This window comes from Moschus berezovskii, chromosome 13 (assembly GCF_049115385.1).
Source record: "Moschus berezovskii isolate FMDL1 chromosome 13, NW_MosBer_1.0, whole genome shotgun sequence".
Classification (NCBI taxonomy): domain Eukaryota; kingdom Metazoa; phylum Chordata; class Mammalia; order Artiodactyla; family Moschidae; genus Moschus; species Moschus berezovskii.
The window spans coordinates 52,165,387-52,185,544 of record NC_142472.1 but is presented as its reverse complement, the minus strand read 5'-3'; the positions used below and the strand labels follow the sequence as shown (position 1 = coordinate 52,185,544).

Below are 20,158 nucleotides of genomic sequence, written 5' to 3'. Positions count from 1 at the left end.
GGGACGACCGAGAATGAGATGGCTGGATGGCATCACCGCCTCTGTGGACATGAGTTTGAGTGAACTCCGGGAGTTGGTGATGGACAGGGAGGCCTGGCGTGCTGTGATTCATGGGGTCCCAGAGAGTCGGACACGACTGAGCGACTGAACTGAACTGAACTGAACTTCTGTCCAATGTGTCCCAGGTGGCCCTGAGTTCTCCCTCTGACCCTTTTATTAGAAGGAGTGTGTGTGTGTGTGTCTGGCATGGTGTGGTGTGGGAGGGAAGAGTGAGTCATTACCAGCCTGGGCTCTAGAATTAGTAACATGTTTTAGCTCAGTTGGTAAAGAATCCGCCTGCAATGCAGGAGATCCCGGTTTGGTTCCTGGGTCGGGAAGATCCGCTGGAGAAGGGATAGGCTACCCACTCCAGTGTTCTTGGGCTTCCACTGTGGCTCAGCTGGTTAAGAATCTGCCCTCAATGCGGAAGACCTGGGTTCAATCCCTGGGTCAGGAAGATCCCCTGGAGATGGAAAAGGCTACCCACTCTAGTATTCTGGCCTGGAGAACTCCATGGACTGTATAGTCCAGGAGGTCACAAAGAGTCGGACACAACTGAGTGACTTTCCCTTCACTTTCACTTTTGTTTATGGAGGACCATATCCCATTGATATCCATGCTAGAAACGCATGGAGGCTTCAAGACAATACTATGGCCTTTATTTTTTAAATTATGACCTGCTGGAGGCACGGGTTCAATCCCTGAGTTGGGCAGACCCCCTGGAGAAGGGAATGGCAACCCACTCCAGTATTCTTGCCTTGAGAATCCCATGGGCAGAGGAGCCTGGCAGGCTACAGTTCTCCTTGGCTATGAATTCCCACTTCTCCAGGATGTATTCAGAGATGACCCCCTCCCCCTGTAAAATCCCACCACAGCGCACCCCACACCTGCTGCAAAGGTTCTGAGTCGTCCCTGTTCCACCATCCTCAACAAGAGACACTGAGTAACTTTTCTTTAGCAGTAGTTAAGCCAGTGTGTAATAAAGAACTGCCTGCTGTTTAAGCTGGATAAAGAAACGTGCATTTTCCTAAAGTGTATTATTATTATTACTACCACTACTACTACTGGTGCTACTATTTAACTCCAGGGAGCAAGGCTGTAAAGGCCATGGCAATATTTCCCGGTCGGAAAGGCCAAACCTTCCTCCCGGGAGGGCGGGATGCGCTGAGCAGCTGCCTTGTCTTGGTTCCGAGGCAGCAGGAGGCTGGACCGAGCTGGCGGCCATGGCTCTATCACTTTGCCCAATATTTTTAAGCCACGTTTGGTGGCTTTCCAGTAGCAAAATGACTCAAAGTAAACAGTCCTCAGATCCCCTTCTCTCCTCCCTCCCTCTGCAAACCCAGAACCGAACAAAAACACAAGTGGATCTGGGGGAGCAGGCTCCCACCCCCAACAGGGGAGATCCTCCCAGACCACGAAATGTCCTGGAGACACACTCTGGGTACTCGAGTTGAAAGCGCTATTTATTTGTGTGGCCAGTGACTATTAACTTGGGTTCTTTGAACTTTAAAAGCTCAACTTGGGACAGAGAAGAAGTTATTTATAGAGAAAATCTAGGGCACAGAAATGGGAATGACAAATTAGATTCATGTGGCTGGTGTTTAGAAATCAGCTTTTTAATTTCCTTTAATAAAACAACACCAAAAATGCATCCCCCCTCCTCAAACTTTCGGTTTGTGAAAACCCACAGTTGAGTTTTTCTAAAGAAAAATGACAAGCTAGAGCTTGTTAATATCTGCCAAACATCACTGGGATCGATTAGGTATAATTAAACACAAATAAAGTGAGCAATGGTGTAATTAAATGGCAGAAATGAATCTTTTTATGCTTGAAAATTACACTAAATTTTGTGTAACTTTGTTCAGAAGGATGAAAACAATTTTCCAAGAGGAGACGTCTTTAAAAATAGGAAGCCCCGCGTAGACTCTCATAAACTCTTGTTGTTTACAAGAGCCAATTTTTTCACATTAACTAAAATCATCCCAATAATTGCTTAGCAAAGCTTACTTTGAAAACCATGCCAGAGACTTGAAGTCTGTTTCCAGAGGCTCATGCAAAAACTAGTTTCCTGATTTACTGCTGAGAGGCGACCGTGTTCAAAGCTCACTGTTGGCATCAGTACTTGGTGCGGGGGAGGGGCTGGGCAAACTCGAGATGTGAGAATCCAAGTTTAATGTGGTCACTTTGGGAGAACAAAAATATCATCTCCCACACATCCCAATGCTGTTTGCTCTCACGAGCCCCCGGGACGCCACCTGACACTCACGCACACGCTCCCGGTCAAAACACCAGCGGGGCTGCTCACAGAGCCACGGAAACCACACGTGGTATTTTTTGCCTCAGAAATAGGAAAAAGACATTATTCATTATCTTTATCATAGACTCTCAAAAACTAAAACCTAAACCATGCAGTGGGAGAGAGAGTAAATAAGTCTCAAGGGAATAAAACCCTCAAAACAGACTCTGAATGGCTCCATGACTTACCACATTATTTTCCAAAAGATTCAGGAAAACTAATTCCTAAGCTGAGTTACTAAAAACTTTTTCTTTTGAAGATTTCTCTTTTGTTCCTCATTTAAATTTCCCCTTAATTGAGTTTTTAATTTTAAATAATAAAGAGTTTGAGCTAACATTTGCATGGATCATATATTGCTGATCAAATGTGCTGTGCTGTGCTTAGTCACTCAGTCGTGTTCGACTCTTTGCGACCCCACGGACTGCAGCCCCTCAGGTTCCTCTGTCCGTGGGATTCTCCAGCAAGCATACTGGAGTGGGTTGCCATACCCTCCTCCAGGGGATCTTCCCAACCCAGGCACTGAAACCAGGTCTTCCACTATGCAAGTGGATTCTCTACCCTCTGAGGGACCAGGGAAGCTGATCAAATACATTTGTCTAATTAAAATAATTAAATTTTGCATACAGGTTAATTATGTATCAGTATATGTTATGTAGAATATTGTTTACATATACTATAAGTGTAATATACACTGTATATGTATTTATATTACATATGAGCTGAGCTGTGCTGTGCTAAGTCTCTTCAGTTGTGTCCAACTCTTTGCAATCCCATGGACTGCAGACCGCCAGACTTCTCCGTCCTTAGGATTCTCCAGGCAAGAATACTGGAGTGGGATGCCATTTCCTTCTCCAGGGGATCTTCCTGACCCAGGGATTGAACCTGGGTCTCCTGCATTGGCAGGCAGATTCTTTACCACTAGCGCCACCTGGGAAGTCCCTTATATATGAGCTGCTGCTGCTGCTGCTGCTGCTGAGTCACTTCAGTCGTGTCCGACTCTGTGTGACCCCCTAGACGGAAGCCCACCAGGCTCCCCCATCCCTGGGATTCTCCAGGCAAGAACACTGGAGTGGGTTGCCATTTCCTTCTCCAATGTGTGAAAGTGAAAAGTGAAAGTGAAGTCGCTCAGTCGAGTCTGACCCTTAGCGATCCCACGGACTGCAGCCTACCAGGCTCCTCCATCCATGGGATTTTCTAGGCAAGAGTACTGGAGTGGCTTGCCATTGCCTTCTCCGATATATGAGCTATGTAATATCAATTATGTAATGCTAATATAATACATATTTATACATACAAATACATATGTGTACTTATGTGTTTGTTTACCTTAACATATCAGAGATTACAGTGACCCACTGTAATAATAACCACTATCATGGTTCTATTAATGCTAGACGAGTACTGAAATGTATTAATTTGTTGTTACAACCATGTTAAGACTAGTACTGGCTTGGCTAAAAATCTCGTTTTGGAAAAGCCAGAATGAACTTTTTTGCCAACCCAATACTATATCATTGTAAGTAACAAAATGAATATGAAATTTTCTTTAAAAAGGGCCTAAATGAGAGAGATGGTGCTTGGGGCCCTCGGGCGGGGTGGGAGGGCAGTTAACCTGGGAACCAAACGGGCTGCTGAGATGTCCCTCGGCACAGAAAGCCCAGCCAGGTGACCCCAAGTGGCCCCACCACCCTCCCCACGCCGTCACTCATGAACAGCGGTGGTGGACACGCCGGCTAATCTCTGTGTCTCTGGTTTCCCATCTACGAACAGGAGCAGCTAGACTCCCCTCTTCAGACCTATGCTGTGAGGACTTCTGACGACACACACAGAGGCCACACAGAAGTTGGCTCGTGACGTCAGCCACCACGGTCCATTCTCGTTGCAAGATCGGTATGACGTCACAGTGACAGACATTGGAGTTAGACCATAAAGAAGACACAGAAGTTGGAGACACAGAAGTTGGCTCGTGACGTCAGCCACCACGGTCCATTCTCGTTGCATGATCGGTATAACGTCACAGTGACAGACATTGGAGTTAGACCATAAAGAAGACACAGAAGTTGGAGACACAGAAGTTGGCTCGTGACGTCAGCCACCACGGTCCATTCTCGTTGCATGATCGGTATAACGTCACAGTGACAGACATTGGAGTTAGACCATAAAGAAGACACAGAAGTTGGAGACACAGAAGTTGGCTCGTGACGTCAGCCACCACGGTCCACTCTCGTTGCATGATCGGTATGACGTCACAGTGACAGTTTGAGAGACAGGCCTTATTTTTTATAAGACACACCCTGCAGACGCACATAACAGAAAGTATACACACGAAGTCTCGAAACAAGTACTTGTTTAAAAAGTGGCCAGAGATGGAAAGGGTGTCCATCTCAATGAGCCACAAGGATCTTATGGAACCTGGGGCTGCGGGGTAGACGCCTTACACTCTCACGACTGGGAGGAAGTGAAAAGCGGCCGGAACCGTGACCAGCACCGCAGGTGAGCGGAGAGCATAGCGCCCCGGTTGAGCGTTCCCCACGGCTGGCAACAAACCCCACTGCGTGCCCTAAGGGTAGACACCTAACCATGGGGGAGGAAGCCAGACACCTTGCGAAAAGGCAGGGCTGAAAGCTTTCCAAAGAAAATAATAATTAGGAGTAATAAAACCACAGATGGAAATTTTAAGTATACCTGCTCACCCAACGAATTTCCAAGCTTGAGTTTTAAGATACAGATACATGTTTGCAATTCAAAGAACTGCATGACCCAGACTTTGTTATTTTAGAGAGACATGATAGTAGAAAATAGAAGTTTTAAATTACATTTAGTACAGCAAAATACATTATATAGTAATATTAGAAGAAAGATTATTTGAAAGCTCTATGTTTGGTGAAAATGCTCCTTTTAAAATTCTTAACATGAAGAAAACTCTGGTTGTGGGTATAGATCATTTGACTCAGCTTTTCTACTTTTTCATAACTAATCTAAAAGTATTTATGTGCTTTCAAAGTATCAAACACCACAGGTAACCAAACTGGTAAGCCTCAGTTAAAAAAGCAAAGATGCTTGTACTCATCTGCTCCCCTACAAATGAACAGATTACCCCTCCAAATTATGTATTTAATATTCCAAGCACAAAGCATTGGATTATTTATAAATGTTGTTATCTAACAATTTAACAAAAACTTAGTGAAAAAAAGATTACCTCACTTTGAAAAACTTGGCAGTGACTCATTAACCAACTGAACATACTTGTTGATTTAAGTGATTTATCTGATTTTAATATACTCAGAACTTTTCTTTCCTCTGAAAGATATATGTTCTTGCTAAAAATTTAATAAAATCAGCGTGGAAAGAAAAAGCTGCAAATTCACAGGTAGGCAGTTTGGAGATTTCTAGTTCCAAAGTAATGGCTTATATTTAAAAAAAAAAAAACCCTCATATCCCTTGCCTTGATTAATTAACGGGGAAATAAAAATATTTTTTTACTTCCATTGGTATGTTTGAATCCTTTGCCTTTCTTATATTTTATAATTAAAGTCTGAGCAAGGCTCACTTGCTAATTTTATTTACTAAGAGCTAAAACCAAACTAAAAGACTTGGCAAACATATTATTAGTAACGCACCGATCACACATTCATTAACTTTTATATTACTAGACTTAACTGTTTCCTTTCTTTCCAAGTGGCTCAGACGGCAAAGAATCTGCCTGCAATGTGGGAGACCTGGGTACGATCCCTGGGTTGGCAAGATACCCTGGAGGAGGGCACGGCATCAGTATTCTCCAGTATTATTGCCTGGAGAATCTCCATGGACAGAGGAGCCTGGAGGGCTGCAGTCCATGGGGTCACAAAGAGTCAGACACGACTGCGTGCCTAAGCACCATGCATATTGTGTACTAGCACTTACTTTCCAAAACCTATTTGAGGTTGACCGATCTGTTCACTCCTCTAGCAAAGACACACTATGTGTCTGTGAAACGGAGCTGGGCAGTCTGTGTAGACCATGAGGGTGAAAGCTAACCGGATCCCTGCCTGCAGGGTGGACATATCAGGACATGCAGGAACACCCTCAGCATATGTAAATTTCTGCTTCTGAGTGGGTCTTCAGTTCAGTTCAGTTCAGTCGCTCAGTCATATAGAACTCTTTGCAACCCCATGGACTGCAGCACACCAGGCCTCCCTGTCTATCACCAACTCCCAGAGCTTGCTCAAACTCATGTCCATTGAGTCGGTGATGCCATCCAACCATCTCATCCTCTGTCATCCCCTTCTCCTCCCACCTTCAATCTTTCCCAGCAACAGGGTCTTTTCCAATGAGTTAGTTCTTCACATCAAGTGGCCAAAGTATTGGAGTTTCCACTTCAGCATCAGTCCTTCTAATGAATATTCAGGACTGATCTCCTTTAGGATGGACTGGTTGGATCTCCTTGCAGTCCAAGAGATTCTCAAGAGTCTCCTCCAACACCACAGTTTAAAAGCATCAATTCTTTGGCACTTAGCTTTGTTTATAATCCAACTCTCACATCCACACATGACTACTGGAAAAACCACAGCCTTGACTAGATGGACCTTGGTTGGCAAAGTAATGTCTCTGCTTTTTAATATGCTGTCTAGGTTGGTCATAACTTTCCTTCCAAGGAGTAAGTGTCTTTTAATTTCATGGCTGCAGTCACCACCTGCACTGATTTTGAAGCCCAAAAAAATAAAGTCTCTCACTGTTTCTGCTGTTTCCCCATCTACTTGCCATGAAGTGATGGGACCAGATACCATGATCTTAGTTTTCTGAATGTTGAGTTTTAAGCCAACTCTTTCACTCTCTTCTTTCACTTTCATCAAGAGGCTCTTTAGTTCTTCACTTTCTGCCATAAGGGTGGTGTCATCTGCATATCTGAAGTTATTGATATTTCTCCAGGCAATCTTGATTCCAGCTTGTGCTTCATCCAGTCTAGCGTTCCTCATGATGTACTCTGCATACAAGTTAAACAAGCAGGGTGACAATATACAGCCTTGACCTACTCCTTTCCCAATTTGGAACCAGTCTGTTGTTCCATGTCCATTTCTAACTGTTGCTTCTTGACCTGCATACAGATTTCTCAGGAGGCAGGTCAGGTGTTCTGGTATTCCCATCACTTGAAGAATTTTCCAGTTTGTTGTAATCCACACAGTCAAAGGCTTTGGCATAGTCAATAAATCCACTCCAGTGTTCTTGCCTGGAGAATCCCAGGGACAGGGGAGCCTGGTGGGCTTCCGTCTATGGGGTCGCACAGAGTCGGACACGACTGAAGTGACTTAGCAGCAGCAGCAGCAGCAGATGTTTTTCTGAAACTCTCTTGCTTTTTTGATGATCCAATGGATGTTGGCAATTTGACCTCTGGTTCCTCTGTCTTTTCTAAATTCAGCTTGAACAGCTGGAAGTTCATGGTTCACGTACTGTTGAAGCCTCACTTGGAGAATTTTGAGCATTACTTTGCTAGCGTGTGAGATGAGTGCAATTGTGCGGTAGTTTGAGCATTCTTTAGCATTGCCTTTCTTTGGGATTGGAATGAAAACAGACCTTTTCCAGTCCTGTGGTCACTGCTGAGTTTTCCAAATTTTCTGGCATATTGAGTGCAGCACTTTCACAGCATCATCTTTTAGGATTTGAAATAGCTCAACTGGAATTCCATCACTTCCACTAGCTTTGTTCATAGTGATGCTTCCTAAGGACCACCTGACTTCACGTTCCAGGATGTCTGGCTTTAGGCGAGTGATCACACCATCGTGGTTATCTGGGTCATGAAGATCTTTTTTGTATAGTTCTTCTGTGTATTCTTGCCACCTCTTCTTAATATCTTCTCTTCTGTTAGGTCCATACCATTTCTGTCCTTTATTGTGCCATCTTTGCATGAAATGTTCCCTTGGTATCTCTGATTTTCTTGATGAGATCTCTCTCTAGTCTTTCCCATTCTATTGTTTTCCTCTATTTCTTTGCACTGATCACTGAGGAAGGCTTTCTTATCTCTCCTTGCGATTCTTTGGAACTCTGCATTCAAATGGGTATATCTTTCCTTTTCTCCTTTGCCTTTAGCTTCTCTTCTTTTCTCAGCTATTTATAAGGCCTTCCCAGACAACCATTTTGTCTTTTCCATTTCTTTTTCTTGGGGATGGTCTTGATCACTGCTCCTGTACAATGTCAGGAACTTCCCTGTCCATAGTTCTTCAGGCACTCTGTCTATCAGATCTAATCCCATGAATGTATTTCTCACTTCCACTATATAATCATAAGGGATTGGATTTAGATCCTACCTGAATGGTCTAGTGGTTTTCCTTACTTTCTTCAATTTAAGTCTGAATTTAGCAATAAGGAGTTCATGATCTTAGTCATAGTCAGCTCCTGGTCTTGTTTTTGCTGACTGTATAGACTTCTCCATATTTGGCTGCAAAGAATATAATCAATCTGATTTTGGTATTGACCATCTGGTGATGTCCATGTGTAGAGTCTTCTCTTGTGTTGTTGGAAGAGGGTGTTTGCTATGACCAGTGCGTTCTCTTGATCTGCTTCGTTTTGTACTCCAAGGCCAAATTTGCCTGTTAGTCCAGGTATCTCTTGATGTCCTAGTTTTGCATTCCAGTCCCCTATAATGAAAAGGACATCTTTTTTTGGTGTTAGTTCTAGAAGGTCTTGTAGGTCTTCATAGAACCATTCAACTTCAGCTTCTTCAGCATTACTGGTTGGGGCATAAACTTGGATTACTGTGATACTGAATGGTTTGCCTGGGAAACGAAGAGAGATCATTCTGTCGTTTTTGAGATTGCATCCAAGTACTTCATTTCGGACTCTTTTGTTGACTATGATGTCTACTCCATTCCTTCTAAGGGATTCTTGGCTACAGTAGTAGAGTGGGTCTCCAGAATCTAATATTTCATGGACATCATTACCATCACTTTTACTCTTTTTCCCTCAATTTGTCCTGGACATTTTTAAAATGAGGAAATGGATCATAAATACTAATAAAAAGAGTATGCATAGGAGAGTTATTCATTGCTTCCTTTTGTTGCTGTTAATGAAATAAAGTTGGACAGCTATTGCAACAATCAGGGAAAATTACTCCCTAATGAAAAATACTTCTTCTGGCTATCCATGGGAAATTATGAAATATGGAAACTACTATCAGTTAACCTCAGAAGATGAGTTTTTTAAAAAAATATTGGAGCTAATAGAAACTTCATCTTCATTCTCTAGATAAATGATGAAGGTTAGTGAATGGTTTCTTAGAAATAACTTAACTCATCTCTTCAAATCTGCCAGTTTTCATTCAGATTTAAGAGAGATTTGGAAAAAGAAGAACTCTGAGGGGTAGAAACACCGCTATTTTCCTCCCAGGCCTGATCGCATTCTTAACTTTGTCAATAGATCCAAGATATGCAGTCTTCTGTTATAAAGGACCTTTTTACAATGGACAGGGATTAAAAAAACATCAGTCAGGGTGCTCCAGTTAACTTGACTTTGCAGAGTTCAAAACTCAGCCAGTTTCTGCCCAGATGGATCGCCCAGGAGGCTGAAAGCCATCGCATATAAAACACAACACCCAGACAGGCCATCCACCAGGAATTACTTGTGGAATGCATATTTCTTTGTTTCCCGATGTTTGCAGATCATCGATCAAAAATCTATGAATGACAAGACTCAACTTCAGAGAACAGTGGACTGTAGGGGAAAGGACTTCTCTTTGAAAAGTCACTTAAAGAGACATTTTTTGTTTCTTTTCTAACAGGAAGATCTTGGTGCATTATTTAGAACAAAATGATACATCAGTTGTCCACAACTGGTAACATCTTCGAAAGGTCAGTCAATAAACCAAATGGGTGCGCAGCTTCCAAGGTGCTCAGGACAGAGAAGGGTCCCAGAACACCCAAGATGCTGTGTCCACCCTCTTAGAACACGGCTGACTCAGAAGCAGTCCTGAAGATGAGTCTATTCAAGATGTTCCTGAAAAGAGCTTACACTTAGCATGCTGCTGCTGCTAAGTCTCTTCAGTCATGTCTGACTCTGTGTGACCCCCTGGACTGTATCGCACCAGGCTCCTCTGTCCCTGGGATTCTCCAGGCACAAACACTGGAGTGGGTTGCCATGCCCTCCTCAAGGGGATCTTCCTGACCCAGGGATCAAACCTGCATCTGTGACATCTTTAGCATTGACAGGTGGGTTCTCTACCACTAGCACCACCTGGCAAGTCCATACTCAGTATGGGAAAAATAATAATCACACTGGTATTGTCGAAAGAGTGTTCAAAACGCCGGCTTGGAAAACAACTGCGCCCTTGGAGCCTGGTTACTTAAGACACTGTCGGACTCTGTTCCTTGACTAGCAATGGTAACCTTCATCTTAAGAAAAAGAAGGCCCAGTAAATAGGAGCATGAACATATTCTGTTATCAATGCTTTATTTTTAAATCATTAGTAGAATGTTGATTTTTTTAAGGAGATTGTTTCAGGGCTTCTCTGGTGGCTCAGTGGCAAAGAATTTGCCTGCCAATGCAGGAAACAAGGATTCGATCCCTGATCCAGGAAGATCCAACGTGGTACAGAGCAACAAAGCTACAACTATTGAGCCCAAGTTCTACAGCCCGGGAGCCGCAACTACTGAGCCCACCTGCCATGACTACTGAAGTCTGGATGCCTACAGTCAGTGCTCTGCAACGAGAAAAGCCATCGCAGCTGAAAGCCCACACGCTGTGACTGGAGAGTAGCCCCTACTCTCTGCACCTAGAGAAAAGCCCATGTAGCAACAAAGACCAGCACACACAAAAATAAATCAATAAAATTATTTAAAAAAATTATTCTATTGAAGTATAGTTGATTTACAATGCTATGTTAATTTCTGCTGTGCCACAGAGTGATTCAGTTACACACATATATACATTCTTTCATGTTCCCTTTCATTATGGTTTATCACAGGATATTGGATATAGTTCCCTGTGCTGCACAGTGAGACCTTATTGTTTAATGATTCTATTCTTTTAGTAAAATATGGCAAACATTAAAGTATACAGAACTATGACATTTATTGAGTTATGGTTACCAGAATCGACTTCTTTTGTCTCAGTGAGAAACATAAATCGAACGTATTGAGGAGGGAATTGTGCAACACTTGGCTCAAGGAGGAAATCGTCACCAGTCATCAACTGAAAGAATTCAGCTGCTAAGCATGAGTTTAAAAACACACAGACGTGGGACTTCCCTGGTGGTCCAGTGGTTGAGAATCCACCTTGCAGTTCAGGGGACCCTTGTTCGATCCCTGGTTGGGAAACTAAGATCCCACATGCTGCAGAGCAGCTAAACCTGTGCGCCACAACTACAGAGTTTCCACACTGCAGCAGAAGATCCCGCATGCCACAACCAAGGCCTGAGGCAGCCAAGCAAATAAGCAAATGAATATAAATAAAAAACACAGGTGTACAACCGTCCCATGCAGCCGACAGTTACCTTGGACAACTCCATGCCTGGCCCACACTGCTTGCACAGAACACAGCTTCCTGACTGGTCCCTGAATTCCTGCTGTCCACAGTCTCCTGTTTCACAAATCACTCCACATGCCTGAAAAAATAACATTTCACAAAACGGTACCTTAAGGTGAGGTAATTCTGTTTTTCACAAGAAGGGAACAGTATCTTCAGTATTATCGACATAACCACTGAAGGTAAACTTTAATTCAGAGTGAGGCCAATTCAGTTTCCACTTGAGGAAGGAAAACCACTTTCCGGAAAAGTCAGCGAAACAATTCAAGCCCGAGTCCTCTCTCTGCTTCTGAACAAGAACTCCCCTTTCCTAGAATCAATCGCCATCTTCTTCCTACACATCTGTGAACCCAAGGTAAAAACTGCTAGAAGCTGTTCTCTTTTCTAAGTGAGAAGATGTCTAAAAGAACAGTTACGCAGAGACCCTGGGTACTTCTTCAACTGGAAAAATTCTGAATTTAAAAATCGTATTTTTTGATTTTTAATATATTCAGCTATAATGAACTGAATAATAAAGAAATAAATGGAATACACAGACTGGCCTCAAGAACTCTGCTATTATCTTTAAGACATATCCAACACCCAACTTTGACGCAGAAGTTTCCACCTTTTCAGTTGAATTACATTTACTTAGAGTCCATCATTCAAAAAATTCTGTCAATCTTGAGATCAGGAAAATTCCTGATAATTATGACGATGACAAAAATGGCCAAATCATCTGCTCTTCAAAGTGTTATTTTCCTATTGATTGCCATTTTGTCACTTAACTGGGACCTAACAATATCCTTTTCCTAAAAATTGAAGTATTGTTGATTTTCAGTGTTGTGCTAGTTTCTGCAGTATAGCAAAGAGACTCAATCATGCACACATATTCACACATATATATGTATACACAAATGCTAAGTCGTTTCAGTCGTGTCTGACTCTTTGCAACCCCATGGACTGTAGCCCACCAAGCTCTTCTGTCCATGGGATTCTCCAGGCAAGAATACTGAAGTGGGTTGCCATGCCCTTCTCCAGAGGATCTTCCCAACCCAGGGATGGAACTCACATCTCTTATGTCACTACATTGGCAGGCAGGTTCTTTACCACTGTATATGTATATACTTTACTTTTTAATCTCCCTTGGCAACCATAAGTCTGTTCTCCATGTCCTTACAATATACTTTGGCTCACAGCATAGCTCTTAAATGGAAGGACTATCTACTTTGCAAAAACAGAGGTTGTAAGTTATTTTCAAGATACAGACGTTATTTCTTATTTTACCTGAAGACAGTTAAGTTCATCTTATACGCACTCATCCTACAAAAGTATGTATATCTGCTTCTTAATAGCCAGTGTTTCATTAAAAAGTGTTGGAATTAATAGAATCTCAGACTGGTGACAACATTCAGTTCAAACTCTCATGCCAAGCAAGGGCCACCTCAGTAATATTCCTGATGCTAATTCTGTTGCCCTAAATGAAAACTGAGAGCTTCAGGAGGCATGGGCAGAATAGAGAGTGGAGTGTGTAATGCTCTTTACACGGAGGTGCATAGAACAGGCTTTAGTGGTGACAGCATGGGCAGTTATTCAGTACAAACAGCCTCCACTTGAAGCAAATATCTACAACAATGTCATCCAACTTCCTTAAAATCCCAGCCTTATCCTCTAGAGCAAGCATGAGGGAGAATTCAAGGTGGGGTTCAAGATCATAATTTGGGGCTAAAGGTCTAGTAATCACCTCCAGCCTCTCTTAAACACACTTGACAACCAATCTTGGAGGAAAGTGTTAGTTGCTCCAGGAGTCACCTGCCTGTAAGCCCATGAAGCATCAATATCTTGGGGCTACAAGTAATGCCATGACTTGATGATCTCAATGAGACTGAAATAAATAAGTGCAATTATTGCCACAAAAGTCAAGAACCAACAGCAACCTCTGACTTGTTAATTAAATGCATCAATGATAAAAGGAATCTGAAAGAAAGTTTTGAAGATATGGGTTTAAAACTGGGAAATAGATTGGGTACTAGTTCTATGAATTTCCCCCCTACATTCTTATGAAAGTAAAGAGTTGACTTACCAAACAGGCTAGTAAAACTACAATTGTGACAGACTTCTGTTGCCTGGGTAGCACCTTTGAAGCCATTGCTCTTATTAAATGTATTTCTGGTTGAAGAGCTCTAAAAAAGAAGAAGATACAGTTAACGTTAATACCAGGGGTGACTGTGCTTTTATTTACTATGCAGAGCTACCATTTACTACATACACTAGTAAAACATGTCTGTAAAACAAAATATCATTTATGTTTTAAAAAGAACTCATCTTTTTCAAAGATACCAGAGATAAATACTAAACAATTCTTTAAAAATTTAGGTTATGAGAACTGAAGCTTTGGTTCAGTTAGGTTGCTACACAGTACCTAGAAAACACCTACTGGCTCTGAATTCCTAGGCTACACATGCCATTATTTTCTTTCTGTCCAACTCTCTACAGTGTCGACTTCACCCAGCAGAAAATTACATTCAAACTTACAGAAACTTCCCATTTATGTGGGTTTAGGAAAATTCTGAAAGAGATGGGAATACCAGACCACCTGACCTGCCTCTTGAGAAACCTGTATGCAGGTCAGGAAGCAACAGTTAGAACTGGACATGGAACAACAGACTGGTTCCAAATAGGAAAAGGAGTACGTCAAGGCTGTATATTGTCACCCTGCTTATTTAACTTATATGCAGAGTACATCATGAGGAACACTGGGCTGGAAGAAGCACAAGCTGGAATCAAGATTGCCGGGAGAAATATCAATAACCTCAGATATGCAGATGACACCACCCTTATGGCAGAAAGTGAAGAGGAACTCAAAAGCCTCTTGATGAAAGTGAAAGAGGAGAGTGAAAAAGTTGGCTTAAAGCTCAACATTCAGAAAACTAAGATCACGGCATTTGGTCCCATCACTTCATGGGAAATAGATGGGGAAACAGTGGAAACGGTGTCAGACTTTACTTTTGGGGGCTCCAAAATCACTGTAGATGGTGATTGCAGCCATGAAATTAAAAGACGCTTACTCCTTGGAAGGAAAGTTATGACCAACCTAGATAGTATATTAAAAAGCAGAGATATTACTTTGCCAACAAAGGTCCGTCTAGTCAAGGCTATGGTTTTTCCCATGGTCATGTATGGATGTGAGAGTTGGACTGTGAAGAAAGCTGATCGCCAAAGAATTGATGGTTTTGAACTGTGGTGTTGAAGAAGACTCTTGAGAGTCCCTTGGACTGCAAGGAGATCCAACCAGTCCATCCTAAAGGAGATCAATCCTGGGTGTTCATTGGAAGGACTGATGCTAAAGCTGAAACTCCAATACTTTCGCCACCTCTTGTGACGAGTTGACTCACTGGAAAAGACTCATGCTGGGAGCAATTGGGACCGGGAGGAGAAGGGGACGACAAAGGATAAGATGGCTGAACGGCATCACCGACTCGATGGACATGAGTTTGAGTGAACTCCGGGAGTTGGTGATGGACAGGGAGGCCTGGCGTGCCGTGATTCACGGAGTCGCAAAGAGTCAGACACGACTGAGCGACCGAACTGAACTAAGTCATATAGGATGATACCAATGATAAAATAACAACTAACACATGCCAAGCACACAATGCCAGGTACTATTCTTAGCAGGACTCATTTCATCTTCACAACTACCCTAGAAGGTAAATGCTGTCATTATCCCCATTTTAGAAATGGGGAAACTGAGGCTTAATAAGGGCTGAGTCACTTGCCTCAGGTCACGCTAGTGGAAAGAGGCAGAGCTGGGTGCCAACCCCGGTGAGTGGCTCCAGTGTCCCCATGACAGACACCGTGAAATCAACCTGCTCCATTTAATAAAAACTGCATGCTTGTGTCTCAGATCTTGAGCTTCACTAAGAAACAGGAACAACTAACATCTGGCATTTGTGAACTCTTCCCCAAACCAGTACAGCGCAAATTATCTACTAGCAGAAAAATAGCATTTATTTAAAAAAAAGAACACCTAAAAATCATTTACAAGTGATGAATTGGAGGCACTACCCTGACACTTTAAGAAGAACAAACAAAACTAAACCTCTTTCTTTTTCCCAGGAATGATCTAAAATGTAGAGGCAAGTGTGTTTTGTTTTGTTTTTACAGACTCGCGCAATGTCAAGAGAAGAGATTTGAACATTTTTAAAAAGTAAAGACTCATCTGTTCCTCCACCAATCAGGCAGAGGAACAGTGGTTCAGTTTCTAAAAAGAACTCAGAGCAGATAGCCTGACTACTTGGAAAGAAACCAGAACAAAAATCAAACAGCTCAAGAAAAACAGCAACAGTAACAACAAAGGAAGCAGGCTGAGCTGAGCAGGCTACCTTCCCAACTTTGGACCAAACAGCCAGCCGGGGGCACCCCACCCCCGCCAGGAGACTGTCCAAGTGGTCATCCCAGCTGCCCGAGCAGGTCCAAACATCAGGGCAACAAAAAGTCATTTTTAAACTTGGTTGAGTGAATAACCCATTTTGAGTGAATTCAAACAGCTCTTTTTTTTTCTTTTCCAGCTTCTTGATCATAGCTTTCCCCACCCCCCTTGCATATCTCAAAATCATCCAGCAATTACCCAACCATGCAACCTGCTGCTGTGCAGACACAGGATAGGGGTCAGAAGATAACATCACATTCCCTGAATGGTATGCTTCAGACTGTCTCTTTTCCAGCAGGGCCCTAAAATTTTTTTAAGGTAAGAAGCACAAAACCTATGTGGAATTAAACTAACACAGAAAAGAGGTTATAAATACCAAAGTATATACATAGAACACAAGGAATAAAGAGATTGCTAGAGTCTGTGCATCGTTGTTGTTATTGTTCAGTGGCCAAGTACTGTCTGACTGTTTGCAACCCCATGGACCGAAGCACACCAAGCTTCCCTGTCCTTGACTGTCTCCCGGGGTTTGCTCAAACTCATGTCCATTGAGTCAGTGATGCCATCCAACCATCTCATCCTCTGTCACCCCCTTTTCTAGAGTCTGTGAATAATCAGGCTATAGTTGAGCATCTAGTTAGGACAGATAACTCTGCTGGGGCATGGTGATAATTACTGTGGAAGGCAGACAAAACATGCAGCATCTTCTTGTAAAGATGACTGATGACACACACCTCAAGCTAGAAGTCAAGGCAATACGATTCTGACTTCACAAGACATACGCATTTTATGCACAAAATTAAATATGCCAAAATATTATAAATGGCTTAGGTTTATACTGTGGCAATCTGGGGGGATTTTTTACCCTCTTTATCCTGAGCATTCTTTGTAGTATAACTATTTCATTAATAATGAAACAAATACATGTATCGTGCTTTGGGGGCCAAAAATGTAAGTAACATGATCCTTCTTAAAAGTTTATAAATTAAAAAAGATGATGAGATAAAAACCATACATATACTACCCAAAAAGGAGAACACTGAACAAAGTACTATGATTTTTGCATCACAAAAATTTTTTAGATGATAGGGTAGACAAAAATTAATGAAACTAGACCCAACGTGCTGATTTGTATTGGGTTAGCCAAAAAGTTCGGGCTTCCTGTGTGGCTCAGCAGGTAAAGAATTTGCTTGCAATATGGGAGACTTGGGTAAAGAATTTGCTTGCAATATGGGAGACTTGGGTTCGATCCCTGGGTTGGAAAGATCCCCTGGTGAAGGGAAAGGCTACCCACTCCAGTATTCTGGCCTGGAGAATTCCATGGCCTAAACAGTCCATGGGGTCACAAAGAGTCAGACACGACTGACTGACTTTTACTTTCATTTTTTTCTTTCAGGCAAAAAGTTCTTTTAGGTTTTCCCATAAGATGTTATAGAAACTTTCTGGCCAGCCCACAATATTATCTTCCCCACACACACGCTAAACTGAGTAGTTTAAATGGGAAATACAAAAGGAGCACTGCCACGCCTACATTTCCAGGGGCACAGCGGGTTTGTGCCTGCAAATTATCTTCCAAACTCCTCAGCCAGACACCTATGCCTTTCTCATCTGCCCACTGGCCTAGGGGTCTCATCACTGGTCCCTGCCCTCATTGCCCGTCCAGCTCAGCCACACCCTGACACCCACCCTTCTGCTGGACGCCCGTGATCTTGCTCCTCTGGGTCTGGAGAGCCTTTCTCCTGCTGAGTCCCTCCAAGAGCCAGCTCAGCGACCACTCTGCTGAATGCTGTCCACAGCCAAGCAGAAGGAAAAGCGCAGCTCCCAGGGGACCCACAGCCCTTTCCACATTCACGGACAAGACCCACAACACTGCATAGCGGGTCCACTCCCCAGATGGCACGGTCCTTCACAGCAGGGGCCACACCTGGGACTCCGTTCCCAGCATCAGGCACACCAGGTGCTCAGCGAACGTGTGCGGAATTAAGCGGATGAAGAAGCACAAAACCATGAAAAACATTTCGTGGAAAACACCTGAGATTTGGTTGCGGATAACAGATCTAATTCTTCTGTGGTGCACATTTTCTGTTTCAGACAAATATATATATGTGAAATCTTACTACCTGCTCAAGGCATTCAGTACATTAGATTGCACTCGTGTTCAGTCACTTCATATGTGTCCTACTCTTTGTGACACCATGGACTGTGGCCCACCAGGCTCCTCTGTCCATGGGATTCTCCTGGCAAGAATACTGGAGCAGGTTGCCATGCCCTCCTCCAGGGGATCTTCCTGACCCAGGGACTGAACCCGAGTCCCCTCCGTCTCCTGCACTGCAGGCAGATTCTTTACCCTCTGAGCCATCAGAGAAGCCCACATTAGATCAGGAGACAGGATTAAATGACATAGAGACGTATTTTTAAACATCTTAATTCACTTAAAAAATGCAAGTGGTCATTCACAGAAGATTTCTTAAACTGGGAACTGGGGGCTGAAATGCGCTAGTGAACTATGTCACTTCTCTTTTCTGTGGCTTCTCTTTTAACCTGGCTTTTTATACCAAGAGGCTGAGAAGTAGTTTAGGCTTGGGCGGACTATCTAGGGAGTAGCATTACTTTGCCAACTAAGGTCCATCTAGTCAAGGCTATGGTTTTTCCAGTGGTCATGTATGGATGTGAGAGTTGGACTGTGAAGAATGCTGATCGCCGAAGAATTGATGCTTTTGAACTGCGAAGTTGTAGAAGACTCTGGCGAGTCCCTTGAACTACAAGGAGATCCAGCCAGTCCATTCTAAAGGAGATCAGTCCTGGGTGTTCATTGGAAGGACTGATGCTAAAACTGAAACTCCAATACTTTGGCCACTCATGCGAAGAGATGACTCACTGGAAAAGACTCTGATGCTGGGAGGGATTGGGGGCAGGAGGAGAAGGGGACGACAGAGAATGAGATGGCTGGATGGCATCACAGCCTCGATGGACATGAGTTTGAGTAAGCGCTGGGAGTTGGTGATGGACAGGGAGGCCTGGCGTGCTGTGATTCATGGGGTTGCAAAGAGTTGGACACAACTGAGCGACTGAACTGAACTGAGGAAAACCCACCATAATTGAAAATAGCCTGCTGGTAATCGGGAATGGTCAAGAGAAAATGCAGCCAGGATTCCTGGGTTCTCAGCAAAGTCACTCTGATATCACACATCTGTAGAGACAAAAACAGGCCCTTTCTGTGGGGTGAGGGAGAGTTTGCTGAGATAATGCAGGGAAGCAGCACAGCTAACGGCCTGGAACAGAGTAAAGGCTTAAAGGATGATGGCTGCTGAGGTTGCCATGGTTTTTGTTGCCCTTGGGAGCATCACTAACTAACTGTGGACCTCACCTGAGTCTCCTCTTCTCTGAACTGGGTGCAGTGACAGGACTGCCTCCGGAATGGCTGTGAGCAGTAAGTGAGCCTGACAGCTCGGAGACGTGACTGTTCCCGGCACATAATAAGTGCTCAGTACAGATCAGCAATGGGTGCTGACATTATTGGGCCTCCCAGTTGGATCAGTGGTAAAGAACCTGACTGCCAACGCAGAGATGCAGGAGACTGGGGTTCGATCCCTGGCTCGGGAAGATCCCCTGGAGGATGGTATGGCAACCCACTCCAGTATTCTTGCCTGGAGACTCCCCAAGGACAGAGAAGCCTGATAGGCTACAGTCCATGGGGTCACAAAGAATAAGACATGACTGAAGCTACTTAGCATGAACACACCCTGCCTTTGTTAACGATATTACCCTTGAGGAGCAAATGGTCCAGTGTATTGACAGTCCCTGAAGGCTGCAACCTGCTGGACAAATGCGGGACACCCAGATGGTCACGATCGGCCAGGCAGCATTTCAGACCTCTGGACCCGAGGCTGCAGAGGGTGTTTGAAGACTGAGAACAGGGCCAG

General features: G+C 43.4%; 1 protein-coding gene across 2 annotated transcripts in view; it reads right to left on the bottom strand.

Annotated features, from left to right (window-relative positions):
• Window positions 1-20,158, bottom strand: part of TNFRSF19 (TNF receptor superfamily member 19) — a 97,631-nt gene that overhangs the window by 60,974 nt on the left and 16,499 nt on the right. For both annotated transcript variants that reach the window (XM_055426382.2, XM_055426383.2), the window contains exons 2-3: window positions 13,890-13,989; window positions 11,796-11,906 (exon numbers count right to left, since the gene is read on the bottom strand). In XM_055426382.2, the coding sequence (XP_055282357.2) occupies window positions 11,796-11,906; window positions 13,890-13,955 (177 nt within the window). In that variant the 5' untranslated portion in view covers window positions 13,956-13,989. The remainder of the gene's footprint in view (window positions 1-11,795; window positions 11,907-13,889; window positions 13,990-20,158) is intronic.